General features: G+C 42.1%; 1 protein-coding gene and 1 long non-coding RNA gene across 2 annotated transcripts in view; one reads left to right on the top strand and one right to left on the bottom strand.

Moving 5' to 3' along the window:
• Positions 1–8,565, top strand: part of LOC310760355 — a 31,740-nt gene extending 23,175 nt beyond the window's left edge. The window contains exon 3 of the long non-coding RNA XR_014546917.1: positions 6,872–8,565. This is a non-coding gene — a long non-coding RNA (uncharacterized lncRNA). The remainder of the gene's footprint in view (positions 1–6,871) is intronic.
• On the bottom strand, positions 74–17,943 carry RPF2 (ribosome production factor 2 homolog). The gene is made up of 10 exons (XM_083608677.1): positions 17,795–17,943; positions 15,722–15,854; positions 13,785–13,822; positions 12,134–12,173; positions 10,711–10,792; positions 9,442–9,518; positions 8,592–8,691; positions 2,738–2,840; positions 1,157–1,301; positions 74–663 (listed from the first exon to the last, which is right to left on the bottom strand). The coding sequence occupies exons 1-10, from the start codon at positions 17,815–17,817 to the stop codon at positions 487–489; spliced, it is 918 nt and encodes a 305-aa protein (XP_083464803.1). The 5' UTR covers positions 17,818–17,943; the 3' UTR covers positions 74–486.
• Between the last annotated feature and the right edge of the window lie 1,670 nt (positions 17,944–19,613).

The raw sequence follows: 19,613 nt of genomic DNA, 5'->3' as shown, positions 1-19,613 counted from the left end.
ACACACACACACACACACACACACACACACACACACACACACACCCGGAACTAGGTAATGGCTTTCCCAGTGATGAATATCCAAATATGTTTATTTTTTAAAAATCCAGAGTACAGATGTATTTCTGCTCATGTCCATGATGATAATGTCTTTAAAAGCACAAACATAAATGCCATATTCTGAAAACTTAATGGCAACAGGGGCTGGGAAGAGAATTAAGAGTAGAACAAGTCATCCTGAATGGCTGGAAGCCACTGCTGGAAGCAATGGCTGGCAGTATCTGTTTCAAGTGCTTATCAGAAGAAACTTGTCCAAAAATTAAGCAATACATATTTATTTCCTCCCTTTAAAACCTCCCTGCCTTCCAGGAACAACCAAGTAGTTTTGCCTGAAAACCCATTCAAAATAAATTTCAGAAGTATATGGTATTTAAATGAATAAATCAAAGGAGCAGCCAGCTCAAGCGCTCAGTCCAGATGCAGCCTATCATTCTAACTTTACTTTCTTTGGATTCTTTCCATCTTCAGTCTTCTTTTCAGCTGGCCTCTTCTTTAAACCCTTCATTTTCCTGGTCTGCAATTTTTCCAGATCCTGTTTCTGCATGTGGATCCGTCCATATTTTGTACCAAAGACATCATGGGAAATATTTTTCTTCTTCTTTGGCTGAAAAATAAGAAAGCATTACAGTTTCTCTAGAATGACATCTAGCATTTGTATAATGCAACCATCCCTTGTAACATTTCAAAACAGTTGCATTTAAGGACAAAAACCAAGACTGGATGCAACTCACAAACTACTAACTTAGAAGAGCCACCCACTAAAACTCTATTCAGGCATGAGGTTTCATTTGGCAGAAAACTCCAGAAGCAGTGATTTGGGAGTTACAGGAGGAGACAGCCCTTTAACAGAGCACTAGTGACAATATGAATTACTAGCAGCAGTGACCTTCCAAATTAAGGCCGCATCCAAATAATTCCAATTAAATTAGAGACCTAACAGTGGCATGCAGATTCAAAACATGCCTGATGTCAAGGAATCTTTTAAAAACCTACTAAAGATCATTGATTACATCAAGGGTAAACATTGAAGACGAGAAATCTACACATCTCTTCTCTTATGGAAAAGCTTTCAGGGGTGTAAAGATGTGCCAACATACCTTGAGAGCTTTGGGCTGTCTTAGAGATAACTTATAAAGATCATCTGAGGCCAAATGGGTCCTCCTCATCACCAAATCTAGCGATGGACCCATGTCTTCAAGTTCAATCCTTGGTATTTTGCAACCAGATTTTTTCAACAGTACTCTTAAAAAGATAAGAACAAGTTGCCTTCTCATCTGACATGTTTAACAGATGCCTTGCAACAATCAACCTCCCCCTCACTCGCATTCCACAGTGATGCAATACCAACATGACTGGGCAATGTGCTTTTCTAGACTGCAGAGTTTTGTGCAGGCTGGAAGCTTACTTCCAATAAGAGACTTACTTCCAATAAGAAACTATTGCACACATGCTCTTTTTTTCTGGGAAGAAAGCAGTTACTAAGATCCTGATAGTTCAGCATGACTCATTAGCAACCAAATCTTACCATCTTTGAACCTGATGCCATTGATGCCCTGGCTTGTGTGACTGGTTCAGTAATGCTGGTGTGCAAATGTTAAGTAAAGCAAAAACACAGGGCACGAATGCTGAACAACAGACTTTGGGGGAAGGACTAAGGTGGGCAGAAATACTGGGACTACCCTGCCCCATGACATGCATCCTTAAGGGCACAGGAGTGGCCCTCTCCAACCAGCTACTCCCACAGGCAAATCACTATTTGCAGGGCACAACATGTGTTGGCCCCATTTGCACTGCATTTAGTACTGCTTTTTCTGTGTTGGGGCAAGCTATTGTTTACTTTGCAGTGCTAAAGTACACCGAGGTTATACTTGTCTGCCACTTAAAGCTCTGCTCTTAAAATGTGCTTCCCTGGAATGAATGTCATATAGATTTACAAGCAAGTACATATATTTAAATGTCATTTAGTTTGGAGGCGAATAAATTAGTAGGATGATCATTCCTTAATATTGTTTTTAAAAAACCATTCACTGTCACATTTTCCAATCACCAGTAGAATTTTTACACAAACGTTTAGCTGTTTTGTTTTTACTATATATTCCATAGCTCAATAGCTGAGCATCTGGTTTGCATGCAGAGGGTCCTGGGTTCAAGTCCCAGCATTTCCAAGTAATACTGGGAAAGACTCTCTATTGAAACCCTGGAGAGCTGCTTGCCAGACAATACTGAGCTGGTAGGACCACTGGGTCTGACTTGGTACAAAGGCAAATTCTCATATTCCAAAATAATTTGGAAGCTGAAGAGTTTGAGCAGAACACGTTGGAAATTATTTTTATAAGTTTTAGAAAATATGCCATTCCTGCCTTGACCTCTAGGAGGCGCTAGCCACCTGGCTCCAGTATGATAGCATGCAGTGAATCTGTTCATGTTGTCTGATAACTCTAACTCAGGCATAGGTGAACTCTGGCCCTCCAGATGTTTGGGACTACAATTCCCATCAGCCCTAGCTAACAGAACTAGTGGTCAGAGATGATGGGAATTGTAGTTCCAAACATCTGGAGGGCCGGAGTTTGCCTATGCCTGCTCTAACTCAATCCTACAAAGCACTTCACACAATCTAATTCTTAGGAAGCATGTTAGTATTGCATATAATAGCAAAAAATCGGCAATGAGAGACTTACTTGTAACTTCTCATATAGACTTTTTCATCAATGGCTGTGAAGTGAAGAACGTGTTCTAAGCCTGCCAGGCGAATGCTGGGCACAACAGGGCCTCTGAAAAAATCTGAAAGAGGGAAAAGAGCAAGAGCCATTTCTAGACAGCCAAAAGAAACAAGATCAGGGATCTGCAAATAGAATCGCCACTTGCAGCCAGATGTGTAATTCTGTCAACCAGCAAAATATTCTGGCACAAGAGAAATTTTTTTTTTGAGCCACTAGGCCAAAACAGTTCAGGTCAAACAGTGCACATGCAACAACCAAAACAGGAGGATTCAAAATAACCACACACTTTTAAAGACCTTTATCTTTAAAATAGTGCTTTTCCACATATTTCAATGTTTGTGAAAATTAGGACTGAAAGAACAGAAAACAATACCTCACTTCAAAAATAGATTGATTCTCTCTCTCTCTCTCTCTCTCTCTCTCTCTCTCTCTCTCTCTCTCTCACACACACACACACACACACACCAAACAGCTGACACTAGTGGACAATTTTGAGGTTGCAAGAGATTATGTGTTATGGAAAATAAGAGTTAGCAGTGGCTGATTAACAGTACTTCCCCCACCCCCTATGTTTGGCACTAATTATAACAACCAAATTGGAGAATTGCCTCCCAGCCCTGACGCATTTCTGTTATTAATAGTGCAAGTTATGTAAAACATAAATGAAACAAAACATATTCAAGATATTTGGGTCTACAAAATGATATCAAACGTGGTAAAACTTAACAGAAACACAAAAGCTATTTTATGGTTTTTATATAGTCATTATGATCAGAAGATGCTCACACCTCCTTGAGACTTAGGGATGAGGGGGGAAAGCACAAGTAAGATATCTCTGGTCTATGCTTGTTGATACCAAGGACAAACGTAATCACTGCACAGACCTATCTATGCACCGTAAACAATAGATTCAAAATGTTAAATTGGAGGCGTTTTCCCAACCTAGGGCACCATCTGTATGTGCTCATTTTCAAGGCATATCTAAGATGTAAAACCCACTGTAAATGAAATCTCATCTTGAGCACTGAGTTCCTCCAACAACTATCAATATGTACATTTTAAGACGACTCTCCAATTGAACCTCAATTCCAGCTTGTGTCACGACAAGAAGAGCCAATGTGATGCCCTCCAGATCTTACTGGATTATACCGTAGTTACCATCATACTTGACCATGATGGTTGGGGCTGATGTGGACTGTAGTCCAATAACATCTGAGTTACACCGACTATCCCTCTTTTAGGAATATTAACTTCTTCTTTTTAGAGGGTGAGGAGAGAAGATAAAATTAAAACAATATCTCTGAATTAATATAAACAAAATGTGACTAGAGTTGGAGACATTAAGAGGATGCTTAGAATGCAGCATTCCCTGCCAAACCAAGAGCCATAAACTCAAGGTAGAGAGCGCAACTTGAACATTCTGCAATTTCTTATCCGTACAAATAAGGGCTGCTAGTTCAGATCAGCAACCCTGAACCAACAACTTCTGAAATTATGCAGGACAGGTATGCCCAGATTATTTTCAAACGGCCCTTAACAATTTTGCATAGTATTGTGCAGTAGCAACACATTAGAACAAAGTCACCTGTGCTGGGATGTATGCATAACTGTTCAACTGGAATAGACCATGACACTCTTCTGAGGCCGCATATAGCTTGTGAGAGAAGGATTTGGACTATACTTTCAGCCAGGAACACAGAAAGAACGTGGCCTTGAAGCATAGTACAAGGCATGTTAACAAAAACAAGTCTCAGTACTGCAATTTTAAAAGTACCATAGTGCTAAATGTTCCGTTCTCTTCTAGCTTCCAGAGTCAACTGTATTTTTCTCAGTGTCATTTCCTTGGTTATTTCAGCCAAACCAAAAGTATGAAGTGCAAATATACCAGTGATCAGTTTAATACGTTTTCACACGTATCCTTTTGAAATAACAGATTTCTAACTGAAGAAATGAGAAAATATTTTCTTGTGTCAAGCTTTCTCTGCCCATGACTGATGTTTTATGTGGGTAGCTTTTGAAATATTATTTTCCTATGTTTTTGGCATCCAATCTTTAAACTGGCACTAGTCCAAAGTTCTATAGCAACAGGAACACTGCTAAATCAAAATCCACATAAAGGTGCTAAGTTTCAGAAAATTCTTTTTGTTCTATTACGTTATTCTCCGAGTTCTTGCCAGTTTCTTCCCCTTTTGCTTTCTTAACAATTCGTGCTCTTCCAAAACCAACCGTCTGTGAGCTATAACCAGCCATATTGCTAAAACTTACAAGTTATGCACATTGAAAGAGCATATTGGTTGACACCTTTGATTAAACTGAGCAGTTTCACACATGCTCAGAAGATGCAGTTATGTTTAAATATATAAAGGTTGTGTGGAACAATGCAATTCCTATTCAAAAGGGTTATTTTATTTATTAATTTATATACTGCCCTTCCTCCATAGATCTCAGGCCATTTCACAACATAAAAATATAAGAGAAAAACACAAAATACCAAGAAAAACAAGAAACAACCCCCTCCAATCAATAACCTCCCACCCTCCCCATCCCGTCCTGCAAACACATTTAAAAGAGTAAAGGTAAAGGTAAAGGACCCCTGACAGTTAAGTTCAGTCATGAATGACTCTGGGGTTGCGGTGCTTTACTGGCCGAGGGAGCCAATGTTTGCCTACAGACAGTTTTTCCAGGCCAGCATGACTAAGCCGCTTCTGGCGAACCAGAGCAGCGCACAGAAACGCTGTTTACCTTCCCACCGGAGTGGTACCTATTTATCTACTTGCACTTGACATGCTTTCGAACTGCTAGGTTGGCAGGAGCTGCGACTGAGCAATGGGAGCTCACCCTGTCGCAGGGATTCAAACCGCCGACCTTCCAATCGGCAGTCCCTAGGCTCAGTGGTTCAGACCACAGTGCCACCCGTGTCCCTCCATTTAAGAGAGTATGGGATGTTAATTAGCCAAAGGCTTGGTTAAAGAGGAACGTTTTTGCCTGGCACATAAAGGTGTAGAATGAAGGCACCAGGTGAGTCTCCCTGGGAAGAGCATTCCACAAATGGGGAGCCACTGCAGAGAAGACCCATTCTTGTGTTGCCACTCTCCGGACCTCTCGTGAAGTAGGCACATGAAGAAGGGCCTCAGATTGTGATTGCAGAGTCCGGGCAGGTTCATATGGAGAGAGGCGGTCCTTGAGGTATTGCAGTCCTGAGCCATTTAATTCTGTTTATATACAGAATTAGGCTGCTCACATTTAAGAGTGCTTCAGGATAAAATCCCTTTAGTGTAGTGTTTTCCAAACTTGGGTCTCCAGCTGTTTTTGAACTACAACTCCCATCATCCCTAGGTAGCAAGACAAATGGTCAGGGATGACCAGAATTGTAGTCCAAAAACAGCTGGAGACCCAAGTTTGAGAAACACTGCTCTAGTGCCTAGGGTTGCACATGTGGTGCTTCAACTCTGAACACGCTACACCAAATGGATGGGGGTCCCTTGATCCAGAACAGGTGACTGGTGTCTGTCTGATTGACTCTCTATCCAGGTGGGGAAGAGGAGGAACCTGCACATCGATAGTAGGAGAGATACTCTTGGACTCACGTCATTTGAGTTCACCTCAGAACCCAGTAATGTTCCTTTGAGTGACATTTGTGCTCAACTATTTGAGTGACATTTGTGCTCAACTATTCCTCATCTTGGTCTTGATTGATATCATTCAGAATATGCCAACAGATTAATGAAACAGTGCTGTCGCAGGAGAGGAACTAATGCTCACAGAAAACTGATTTACAATCCTGTCAGAATGCAAAGCTATCATTCAGAATATGCCAACAGATTAATGAAACAGTGCTGTCACAGGAGAGGAACTAATGCTCACAGAAAACTGATTTACAATCTGTCAGAATGCAAAGCTTTTATTAAAAGTAGGAAGAGGGTGAGTGTCAGAAAACTGTCTCAAATTCAATATGCTTCTGGAAACTGTAGCCATGTCACATGTATAGCTAGCACACATGCCCTAAAAAAACATTTAAAGGGGCCAGGAGAATTTTCCTGTTCTAGCATAACACTTATGACCTCATTTTCCCAACCCGTGCTCCCTCAGCAGCAATGTCACATGACTCAAATGGGCAAACTCCACAACCGGCCAATGGCTCACAAGTCAACAGAAACCTAGTTGTTTACCAAGAACATTGATGTGGTTACATAGCTTTGGTAAGAGTTTATTTGATGCTTGATATTCCCTGTGGGCTAAAAGCAGAATGTGATATTTACAAGGGCAGTGGCTTTTTAAAAGCCATTTACTTTTAGCTGAAATCCAAAGCAAAATGTTTATTTTTCACCAGTCAGATAAATAACAGTTCCACTTAGGTCAAACTGTAGAAAATCCAGTCTACTCCTTTATGATTTCATGGGAAACTTCTTGCTCCTCATATTCTTTTGCCTTTACATAGTCAATTAATCTTCTCCTGCTCGCAAAATTTTGCAGCCAAAACTGTACTGCGTAATCACATGAGGGAAGTATAAGCAGATTCTAGCTAATTCTAAGGTTGCCAAGTACACACAAAGCCTTTAAGAAGAAAAACAACCTAATGGAACTCCCCAAAACAGCCCAGCAGGGACTGAAGAGCCAAAGAATGCTGAATGACAAGAGAAACAAAATGTTGAAAGCCAGGTGAGAGGGAAGAATGGAAGGGCTGAAAAAGAAGGCGAGAGAAAGAACTACACAGATATAAAGAGAGGGAGAGAAAACTATCTCGCTCACTTTGCACAGGTTGTTCACTTCTTCCACAAGGAGAAGATAGTCTAGGGTATTTTTTAAAATTCCTGGGGCTAGAAATGAGGTATGTTAATAGAAAGCAAGACTGGGATTAGGCAACAATATTTTAATTCGATATTTTACTGCCTACAGGGAAATAAACACAAATTACCCATTCCAATTTTATTCTATCTAAAAAAGGAGGACCCCCCATCTGACTAGGAATACAGTGGCATCTTGGGTTACGAACTTAATTCATTCCAGAGGTCCATTCTTAACCCAAAACCGTTCTTAACCTGAGGCATGCTTTCACTAATGGGGCCTCCCGCTGCCGCTGCACTGCCACTGCATGATTTCCATTCTCATCCTGGGGCAAAGTTCTCAACCTGAGGCACTACTTCTGGGTTAGCAGCGTTTGTAACCCAAAGTGTTTGTAACCCGAGGTACCACTGTATCTCCCTGATCATCCAGTCGCTCTCTTCTGACATAAGAACTGGGCAACTGGGCAGTAGTAACCAATGATGGAGTTTAGATGTCATACCGACTTCCAATATGACTTTGAAAACTTACGAATCTGAAGTTATATTTGCAGGCTTGATTTCCATCTGCCAAGGATTCTACACACACACACACACACACACACACACACACACACACCACATTTACACAGGGCTTTCAGGGCCTTCCCAGCCACAGTCCTGAGCAAGTCCACACTCACTGAGCTTCCGTAATGCATCGGATGTTCCCAGGCAATCCACTGGGTCTTGATTTTTAACTTAGGCTGCAACTATTTCAGCTTACAGATTCATTTCTTCATAGGACAGTTCTCAGTGTTCTCCCACCCCACCCCCTGCTGCAAAAAAAGAACAGATGACCCCAAAACCGCCTGGGTTACTGACCGAAAGATAAAACTTCCACATAACTTTACAAAACAACATAAATCACCGCAACCTTTCACATTTTAGTACTCCCAACAGACGGCTAAATCCCAAATATGAAAATTTCCATGACTCAGCACTGCAAGAGTTCCTACTCTGCTGCACAAAAAATGCAAATTAAGAATACTTACCAATTAGAAGGCTTTTTAATCTCCTGTGTTCTTCACTGATGTCGAAAGCATCACCGGCAAATATCAACATAGGTTTTGTCCCTTCAGAGCACTTGCTGTTCTATTAATTTTGTTTTTTAAAAAAAATAAATGAATCAGAAGATTAAAAAGCGAAGTGTTGCAGTGGGAGAAGAAGCAATACCTCAGAAAACTGCCAGTGAAATAAGTGATAAAAAGTACACAAAACCCCAATGCAAGCAAGAGGGAAACGTAGCTATCGTAAGGTACAAATATTTTAGTTGGCTTAATCTGTACTGACTGCCTGATAGCATTTCACATGGAGAAGCCTCGCCAGGTCTAGGTATTAAGTCAGGGGCGGGGAACCTGTGGCCTTCCCAATGTTGCTGGACTCCAACTGCCATCTGTCCCAGTCAGCATGGCCAAGTCAGGGATGATGAGAGTTGTAGGCCCGTAACATCTGGAGGGCCACAAGACTCTGTGACAAGAGCTCACTAAAAGGAATTTCATATTCCTATACCATCTACAAACCATACAGCATAAACAATAGGTTAAATATCCACATTTAGGCAGTAGGCAAAGGCATTTGTATTTTCCATCACTTTTAACCTAAGCTGAACCACCCCTCCCCTGCTTCCGTCATTCTTTTCACTTTAACTGTTTTATTGCCTTTTTTTTAGTCCTAGAAATTTTGAACTGAAGGGAAATATAGGTATGTTTTAAATAAATGAATGAATAATGCCTAATATATAGTTTAGGTGTACTTCTCCACATCACTCCTCATTTTAAGGATATGTAGCCACCAATCCATTTGGTAAGCAACTGATAAGCTACTGGTTTTACAGCATCTTACCTTGATATCTCTGAGAGCTACAAACTTCTCAATACCCAGTTCAATCATATCCAGAACATGATAATCATACATGCGACCTGCCAAAGAAAAGAAAGTGAATCTAATCTTCTCCTTAAAAAGGTATATTCAGCACAGAGACAGATGCACAATAGGATTACAGTGTACATATTTAAATACCACAAGTTATATAGATGTAAGTATTGCCAGGTAACGGTTAACCATTTGTGAGTAACCGGCAACCTTGTCTTCATAAACGATATACATTTCAGACTCTGCATTCCTCTCCTTTGAGAGAGGCATCTCAGCATGTTGGAAAAACCAGTAAGCTAAGACTTCCATCACCTCTGCCACCAACTCGCTGCATAGCCTTGGCCACTAGTTCTGCTCCCCAACAAAATATTTATATGGATGAAGGCAATGAACTATAGAAAGTATTGCACAAATCAGAAGTGCTAAACAAATTGTGACAGCTCTTCTTGTCACAACCAAATCAGTGCACCAAAATTTCTATCCTCATTTTCTTTAATGTGCGCTGGCTGAATTGACAGTGCTTCACCCATGCCCTCTGCTGGCCCTTCCCCTAACCTGCAAGCATTTGGTGGAAGGCAAGGATTCAACATGCGTGGCTGTGCAAGAGTTCCTGCTTGAAAATACAGGCCCTACAGCCCATTCTTGTCTTCAGTTGCATGCATAAAACTTAGGGGGAAAGGGCCAATCCCACTTCCTCTCCATGTGTAGGATCAACATGGAAAAATGATAATGAAGTTACAGAGGAACCAAGAGCTCTCCAACCGACATATCTACAAAAGCAGACAAGCGTTCGAATTACCGTATTTTTTGCTCTATAAGACTCACTTTTTCCCTCCTTAAAAGTAAGGGGAAATGTGTGTGCGTCTTATGGAGTGAATGCAGGCTGCGCAGCTATCCCAGAAGCCAGAACAGCAAGAGGGATTGCTGCTTTCACTGCACAGCGATCCCTCTTGCTATTTTGGCTTCTGAGATTCAGAATATTTTTTTTCTTGTTTTCCTCCTCCAAAAACTAGGTGCGTCTTGTGGTCTGGTGCATCTTATAGAGCGAAAAATACAGTATGTAACAGGAAAGCCTAATTCTGCTTCGAATCTTTCAAGCACACTGCTGTTACTTTCCTCCAAACTTATTTGTAAAAAAAGGTCAAAGTAGCAGAAGAGCACTGATCTTTTTATTCTCACATTAGCTAGATCTTGTTGGTAATCTATTTCTTCCAACTCACAAAAAAGAAACAACTTTACCTATTATCAGATTATTAGGCCTCTTCTTGTTATGTGATCCAAACAGGAACAAAGAACAGTCAGATTTCTTGGAAAAAAATTCCTGTTAATAAAAGACGTCAGTTGAAGGTTTTGCAAAGTGCAACATAAAAAGCACATTGCAGTGCTGAATGCCAATCCCTCAGAAGAATGTTCTGCTCCTGAGCAACTTTAAAATCCTGCCAAAGGAGGAAACTCAACTAGCTGCTTATCTCAAGATTAAACCTAACTGGCCTTGTTGGAATATTATGACGTTTTATTTAAAGTCTGCAGGAGAGACATGGGTGGCAATCCAGAAAACCCAGTGTGTGCATCCAGTTGGGTTTGGTCTTGGGATTCTTGAACAGCCTGCTTGTACAGACTGCTTCTGTAATTCACATGCAAGACACTCTCTCACCCACAAGGTGAGGGTACAAACATTTCTTTCCAGCCACAAGCTCTCATGCCTTATTGCAACTGTGAGCAAACTGTGGCCCTCCAGATGTTGCTGGACTACAACACCCATCACACCCCTGACTACTGGCCATGCTGCCTGGGGCTGATGAAAGTTGATGATAGTGATCTGGAAAAATCCAGGTTTTGCATGGGGGAGGGTGTGCTTCTGAAATGGGAGCGCTGAACGGTCACACCCCCCCCCTTGTGCAAAACACTGTCTGGGGCACTTTGGATCCTAGAACTTTGGATTAAAAGGGCATGAGGTTTAAATTTTAAAAAATAAAATCTGAAATCAATCACACATGTTCTTCATCTATTAAGAAACCTAATATGCACTATAAACATTCATTTTAAAGTTATTTGCATTTTTCAGATAAGAGACTGACATTCCAAATCCAGATCCTCCAGAACAACACTTACCTAATGACTTTATGTTTGAAAAGGTTAGGGAAATGCCCAGATATTCAACTTAGCTTGGGTGAATGTTTGCTATCTGCCTGAGTTTTTGAGATAGAGCAAGGTATAAAACAGAATGGAGTTGCAGATTGTTCCTGTTTTACCCATCATTGCCTTGAGCAGCCCTCATTCAGGTTGACTCTATGGAAACAATTTTCTCATTTCAAAAACTTCTCACAATAGGTCATGTTTCCCAAGTCACAATACAGAATGGAAGCTGCTTATTTGAATATTTCAGAATCAAACACAGCCATTAATGAATTTAAACATAAAGGATCCTCTGTCTCCTCCTCAACAAGTTCTGCCTAGAAGCCAAGAACTACTGTTAAGAGAATTACTGTGGCAGGAAAAAAAAGATTGCAGTGTTTGTTTTACGAAAATCAAAATGAAGTGGATCCATATACTAGCACAGCATATCAGTCTCCTCTGAATCCATCTTTATTTTGTTGTTGAGAGCCGTGTAATGAAGACAGCTCATTTGTTCCAACTGGACATATAAGTTTTGTATACTTACCAGCGAGGTTTGATCTTCAAATGGTCTTGCAATGTTTTTTCTAGAGAGAACAGAAAGGTTTGGGTTTTTTTGGCGTGACAAGATCGACTTTGAAGTTTGAGGCACACTGTGTTGAAAGACTCTTGCTCTCTTTATCAGTTCAGAGCTTCATCACCACTTAAATTTAGTGTAGTACAGTAACCTTCCCCCAACCAGGTGCATTCCAATTGTTTTGACTTCAACTCCCATTATCCGTGACCATTGGCACTCCTTACTGGGAATCTTGGTCCAGAACACCCTGAAGGAAGGCTGCAGCACTGCAAAGGCCCATGCAATATATCACATCAACTCTATCAAGGATCAACCAAATGCTCTTATTTACTCTGTTTACATTCCACCTTTCTTCCAAGGGCAGTGTAATTCTTTCTACTCAAGGACCTGCCTGAATGGGAATCTGCCAAGGGCCCACATCCCAACAGGGGACCACTGACAACCTGCTCCTCCTCTTCACCATTGCAACCTGCATGTCCCACCTCCTTCTCTGCATCTCACTCTAGCCCAGATGGTGGTGGTGGTGGTGAGGAGCAGTACCTGCCACTGGCTCTCTGCCTGGCATGCAAGCAGATGATAGCTATGACAAGGACAACACGGAGCATCTAATGATAATGGGTAGAGGAAACAGACCCACAGAGGGAGGGGTCTTGCCCTAGGGCCCTCGTAAACCTGCCATTGGCACGGTTTCCAACTTGCATCTTCACACAACCCTATGAGATAGGCTAAGCTGAGATAGTGAGTTAGCAACTGGCCAAGGTCAGCTAATGCATCTCCCTTGTTCTAGTCCAGGCATGGCCAAACTTGGCCCGCCAGATGTTTTGAGACTACAATTCCCATCATCCCTGAACACTGGTCCTGTTAGCTAGGGATGATGGGAGTTGTAGTCCCAAAACAGCTGGAGGACCAAGTTTAGCCATGCCTGTTCTAGTCCAACACACTAACCAAGTAAGGTGGTTGTCCCACAACATCTGTTTCTGTAGATAAGGGCTCCATTTGATCAGTTTATAATTCCTGACTCAATTTTCATAAATATATCTAGCCCTTTTCGAAGGCATCACAACATACTTTACCCGTGAATCTGATAGGTTAAGTTCATGCCACATTTAAGCAGTTCTTCCTTAACTTCTTGCATTAACCAAAAGGTAGGTTAAGAGGCAGTGACTGGTCCAAGGTAACCCAATGAGCTTCATGACTGAGTGGGGATTTGAACCCTGGTCTCCCAGGTTCTAGTCTGACACTTACCACTACACCACACTGGCTTCCTAGAGTACTTCTGCTATGGAGCAGCTCTATAAATTAAGTAGTTGAATAAATGCGGGGAGAGCCAACTATTACTTAGAGAAGGATCTGAAATATTTTGCTTGAAGCTTGAATTTGTTTTATTCTGGAGTGTTTTATTTGAAGTTTTAATGTGTTGTAAACCACTTTTGAGTTTTTTTCTTTAAAATATAAAGTGGGGGGAAATGGCACCTAGACATACCGTTCCAGTTTCTAACACTGCTGAATACTGCACACGCACAAACACACACACACACATACACACACGTGTATGTATGTATTAGCTGCTCTTAAATTATGCCATACAAGTTCATATTAGATTAACTGGGAAAGCACTTACTTTTTATATAGTACAGCAAAGGGCTTTTTCAGCGCATACTACAAAAGGAAATAGAAGTTAGAGATAACATTTTAACGTGAACCACTCTATGACAAATCACTTTAAATAGAAGGGGGGGAGTGCTTGTCTGAACAGATAAAACAGATTAAGGAGTGCCTGAAGGATTTCACGGTGTACTGTGCTTCCCAACAGGTTTCTGATAATGGATCGATCCATCAGGGAGCTCTGCAACCACACCCTGCCCCCCCCCATATCTCTCACTATCAAGGAAATACAATAAACGAATAGAAATAGAACCTACCCGGTTGATGTTGATACAAAACCCCACACGTACACTATATAAAAGAATATAAGCCTCACCACCCCACCCTCCTCTCCCCCATCTTCTTCCCCAGCCTTATACTGTACTCAACACTAAGGTCTCACAACAAATGTAACTGATTTGTAAGAAAGACTATAAAACCTGAAAAAGGAGACAAGGCATGTACTTTTGTAAATCAAGAAAATCTTTAATAAAAATAAATTAAAAATATTAAAAATTAAAAAAGGACTTTCTTCTCTCTTCATTACGCTATTATTTTTTCTCCTTGGTCCAAATATATGGCCCCTTTCTATTGCAGTAGCTATACGGCTGTAAACCACCCTGAAACCTCCAAATGAATGAAGTAAATATAGATTCATCAGGAAAGTAAAATGGGGGGAACCAGAAGAGGATCATTTGGAAAGAGCAGCTTCAGAAAATCCTCCAAATATACTAACAATCAATAATTCCAGGTGCTGTGGATTTGGGTTTAGAATCAACATTCCAACAAGAATTTTTTGGGCTGCATATCCCAAGTGTTCTGCAACAAATTTTGGAATTGGCAGAGATTAAGCATACCCTATTAATACAACAGAAGTAAGGCCATTTGGAATCCAGCGCTTGGAGGACTTCACTTAAAAGATAATGCCGAGTATGTACCGTATTTTTCGCTCGATAACACGCACCTGACCATAACACGCACATAGTTTTTAGAGGAGGAAAACAAGAAAAAAAATCCGAATGAAACAGTGGATGTATCATTTTTGTGCTTCATGCTGTGGCCACAGACATGTGATTTGACGGTGAGTTTGGGGTAGCCCAATGCAAAAATCCTGAGGATCCATGTGGATCCGTGCTTTGTAACCACATTTTTGCACCATTGCAGCCCTGTTTTTGCATCAGATCATTGCTATGTGATCTGATGGTGAATTTGGGGTGACCCAATGCAAAGATCCTGAGGATCCATGTGGATCCGTGCTTTGTAACCACGTTTTAAGTGGGGAGGGAAGGAAAAACATAGAAGGGACAAGGAGCATGAGAGGGGTGTGCGGAGAAGCAGCTGGCTAAGAATGCAAGAGAGGGGTTTAAAGGGGGGGAAAGGAAGGCAAAAGTCCCCCCCCCAAGCCAGCCCTCTCTCTCTCTTTCTCTCTCTTTCTCTCTCTCTCTCTCCTGCATGTTTTCCGCTGCCTGCGAGTCCCTAGACGCAGCAGCAGCAGCAGCAGCACCGGAGCACGGAGCACGGAGAGGAATTAGAGGGAAGGACGCTCTGCTTTCCCCTCTGCTTGCCTGGAGGGGAGGGGATTTGCCTGCTCTTTGTTCCGTTTGAGCAAACACAGTAACGAAACAGAAGAGGGTGGGCAGTAAGACCCTGAGGCAGAATGCAGGAAAGCAGCAGCCTCCTGTCCTCTGTGAGGGCGCGATATGATTTTTGCCTGATTTTTGCCCTGTACTTGGGACAGTCAGCTCCAGGGACCACACATTCGCTCAATAACACGCACAGACATTTCCCCTTACTTTTTAGGAGAAAAAATCTGCGTGTTATAGAGGGAAAAATACGGTATTCTCCAAGTCACATTCCCACACAACCCAGAACTCTAGCCATTATTTCACACACACAAATTCCAATCATACTTACAATATCTTTGAGCACGTCAGTTATTGTTGCAGTTGCATTTCCACCTTTTATTAGCATCGCATTCTTTGTGTTTTCTGTGAGCTTTGGCTCTCTCTTCTCAAGAAACCTTTTGGCCCTCTTAGTTTTGGGCTTTCTGCCATGGGAATTTATAAGACACAGAGTCAGCTCTCACAAAGTATTTGAGCACATCTATAAAGAAACTGGGTTCAACATAGCCCAAGGTCCCATCAGTACAAGGATTGTTCTTGCACGGCAAAACCGTCTTGCCATATCCTCCCCTTAGCATCCCTCATATTGGGATTGCCCCAACCCCCCAGAGCAGATTTGGGCATGACATGGGGCATGCATGAGGGGAGGGATGGTGAAGTCCTGTTGCACTAGCCCAACAAATTACCGCATTTTTCGCCCTATAGGACGCGCTTTTTCCCCTCCAAAAATGAAGGGGAAATGTGTGTGCGTCCTATGGGGCAAATGCAGGCTTCAGGAAGCTATCCGCAAGCCTTGCGAGCCCGGTGGGAGTTCCCGCCGGGCTCGCAAGGCTTGCGGGAGGCAGCCTGCAGCCCAAAGCACGGGGGGCGCCCCGGGCTTCGGGCAGATGTCTGCAAGCCTTGAGAGCCCGGCGGGAACTCCCACCGGGCTCACAAGGCTTGCGGATAGCAGCCTGTTCTAGGGGCTGGGGGGGGGATTTTTATTTATTTCCCCCCCAAAAAACTAGGTGCGCCCTATGGGCCAGTGCGCCCTATAGGGCAAAAAATACGGTAGTTGAATACTGCCCATAATTTTGTGTTCTCTATTAAATATACTTAATATTTAGTTATTGCTGTATTTATTTACTTACAGTGGTAAATCAAGCCTTATTAAGATGCTTTTATACTTTAAAGTCAGCACAAATAGTGTTTTGAAGTTAGAAGTTTTCAAAGTGGAATATTAACTTCAGATTGATGATATAGTGCTGGATACTAGGATCTAAACACGAACGTTAAAGGAGTTGTGCTCTTTCAAAGGAACAGGGACTTTCAAAGGCACAATTCCCTCACGCGGTCCTTTCACCCCAACTACACCTCACACACCCAAGCACACATAATTACCTGTGACTCAGCTATACAGCTGCAAATAAAACTTTTAAAGTCTGTTTTAATGTGACACTAGATGGTGAGCCTTATGGAAAATTCAATATATTTTTCTAAATGCTTTTTTTAAAAAAGCATTTTCAGAATGGTTTTTATGTGTGTCTAGGTTACACCCTGGCTCAAAGTCCAATGCTTTGACAACCAAATAAAACAATTCCTCATTTCAGCATTGTTACCAAGCCTTCCAAGAATAAGAATATTGACACAACTCGAAATGTAGCTGAATAAAGATCTGGTCGAATCTGGAGTCATCTGAACACGTTAGTATGCAACCAAAATTCCCTAGGGATAGATGGACTGATGCGAGAAGAACGTTTATGCAGAAATATCAGATTGTCACCCTTGCATTTTATGGCTCTGCGGTCACACTGCCTACAAGAAATTCTTTATATACACACAGAGGTGGCTCCGCCCATTAAAGCGACTAATGAAATGGGCTCTCTTATCTGAAATCTGAACAGGACTGTGCACTCCATTTTTTTATAAGCCTTTATAATTACAATACGCTTCTTGATAGATAAAGCAGCTTAGCTGCAGAGTACCAGACATTTCACTGCTCTACACCTAAGCCAAGGAGTAGTAGAGCAATGGCTTATTTGGCTTTCCAGATACAAAAGGACGTTGTCATAACACCTGTAAAGCCTGCAGTTCAAACTATAACCATGGTCATTCAGTAGCATGATGTCTTGATTTCTGTATCCGCGGAATGAGGAAAGTGCTTCCCGCGCTTCCCGCGAGCGCTTATGCCATAATAAGAAACAAACCTTGGAAGTAAATCCCATCGAGCTCACTGGGCTTTACTTAGGACTGGACCTGACCAGCCTAAGGCTGTTTATCTGCCAAACCTATAGGGGCAATTAAACATTTCTTAACGACCTCAAAATAACGCAACCACACAATTACGGGCACAAGCTTCGCAACGCTTCGAAACAACTGTACTTACACCACCCGGTCCAAGGAATCCATTTTCACCGAAAAATATCACCCGTCTCCACGTGGGTCCGTCGAACCTGTGCGCCGGAAGAAGAACTACGCCCGGTGTGGTGACGTCATATCCGGCGGCATGGGGAACAGGCGTAAAAAGATAGGACAGGCTAAGAGCTTTAGAACGTAACAATCGCGCAAGCATTTGTATCTCTGTCTCACAGAGCCAATATACTGAAATATTCTGCGCGGCGGAGCAGCATTAAATAGTTTTGGGGGAATAACATTTTGTCACTTTTTAATTCCCTTCCCCGCATATGGCAACGTTCAGAGCTAAATCGGAAGTTCAGGCTGCGTGGAAGTGATCCTAGTTTCCCATTTCTATGAGAAAGGGCTTACGGCAGAGCGTCGGTCATAGAGATAAGAAAATGGAACAGCCAATATAAACCTCCGGTTTTAAAGCTGTTGTCATTCATGGTTCTCTTTGGGCGCGTAATTGCAGATACTGTATACACAAATGTAGAGAGGCGTGTCTTGCATAGATATTTTTACTTGCTCCTCGCAAGGCAAGTGAAAGAGGGCCATAGCAATCAAGGGGAAAATACAGGATTTTGCAGTAGGCGTCCCGCCGCCGCCCCAAATGTTTCCGTAGAGCACGAGCCCCTGTTCTTCCTAACACAGGTTTTTAAGAGACAGCACAAGCCGCCTGTCTGCCAATCAAATGAGTTCAAGGCTTCCGTTTGCAATTTAGCCCTTAATTTGGTCTGGGAGGAAGGGACAGTTTAAGCAGAATAGCCTTTCTGCTCCATGAAGGTTGTTTGGGGTCTTATTTAGAAGTCCTATATACAGTAGATGACATTTGCAAATGGAGCGACGAAGACCGGATTTTTCAGGGGCTGCGCTGGGGCCGTTTCCACCTTGGAACAGGTGGAAGCAACGTATGGTTCTCCCCCGATCCCCATTGTTCCGCTGTCCATACCACGGTTGCTATGCACTATTGTTTTATGGCCACCAGGGGGAAGAGATGAGCGAATGGATCCACTCCCTATTAAGGGAATTTGAGGATACTTTTTATTTATTAAGGTGGGGAAATGATACAGGATGTCAGGGTGCGAGGTTGCAGTTAAAATGAGGAGAGGGAAATGCGGGGGGGGGGGATTCGGGCTCCAGGTGTCCCTTATCTCTGAAACCTTAGGAAATTTAAGTTTTCCTTTGCATGGAGCAGTGAATCTTGAGTGGTTGTTCTATTTCGTTAAAAGCACATTTATCATCATCATTTATTCCTCCACACTTTAGTATATTCTGGAAGCAGCGTTAAAAGCTTTCCATTTACACTTCCTTTTGAGACCAGGTATACTTTCAGGATATTCTGGCATGCAGGCTTTTATTCCATTTTAATGGGAGTTTTCTTGGTATTGCCTGGAGGGGTGTAATGTTGAGAAAACAGAAATACTAACCCTCTCCCATATTGGTCCAACAGTTTGGCTGACCCCTGAAGGCACACTCTTCCATTGTCTCCCAAGATAGACAGATATCAACAAGAAGAGTCTGAAAGACTTAATCTCTTTCTTTCAATTTATTGCCTCAAGCTTTCAGGGTAGAATGCATGCATACTCAAAAGAAAGCTTAAGTTCTGCCCTGGGGCAGGAAGGTAACTGGGAGAGTCACAAAACCACCACCAAAAATGAGATTTAGTTGTGATTTCTGCATTGCAGGGGGTTGCACCAGATGGCCTTTGGGGTCCCTTCCAACTGGACAGTTCTGTGATTCAACATAATTTACTCCCAAGCAGTTGTGTATACAGCATGATCAGCTAACCACATTTTTTAGCTCTGTAG

This window comes from Podarcis filfolensis, assembly GCF_964270895.1.
Source record: "Podarcis filfolensis genome assembly, chromosome: 3".
NCBI classification, from domain to species: Eukaryota; Metazoa; Chordata; class Lepidosauria; order Squamata; family Lacertidae; genus Podarcis; species Podarcis filfolensis.
Note: the sequence above shows the minus strand (reverse complement) of the source record. Positions and strands in the feature narration are given on the sequence as shown.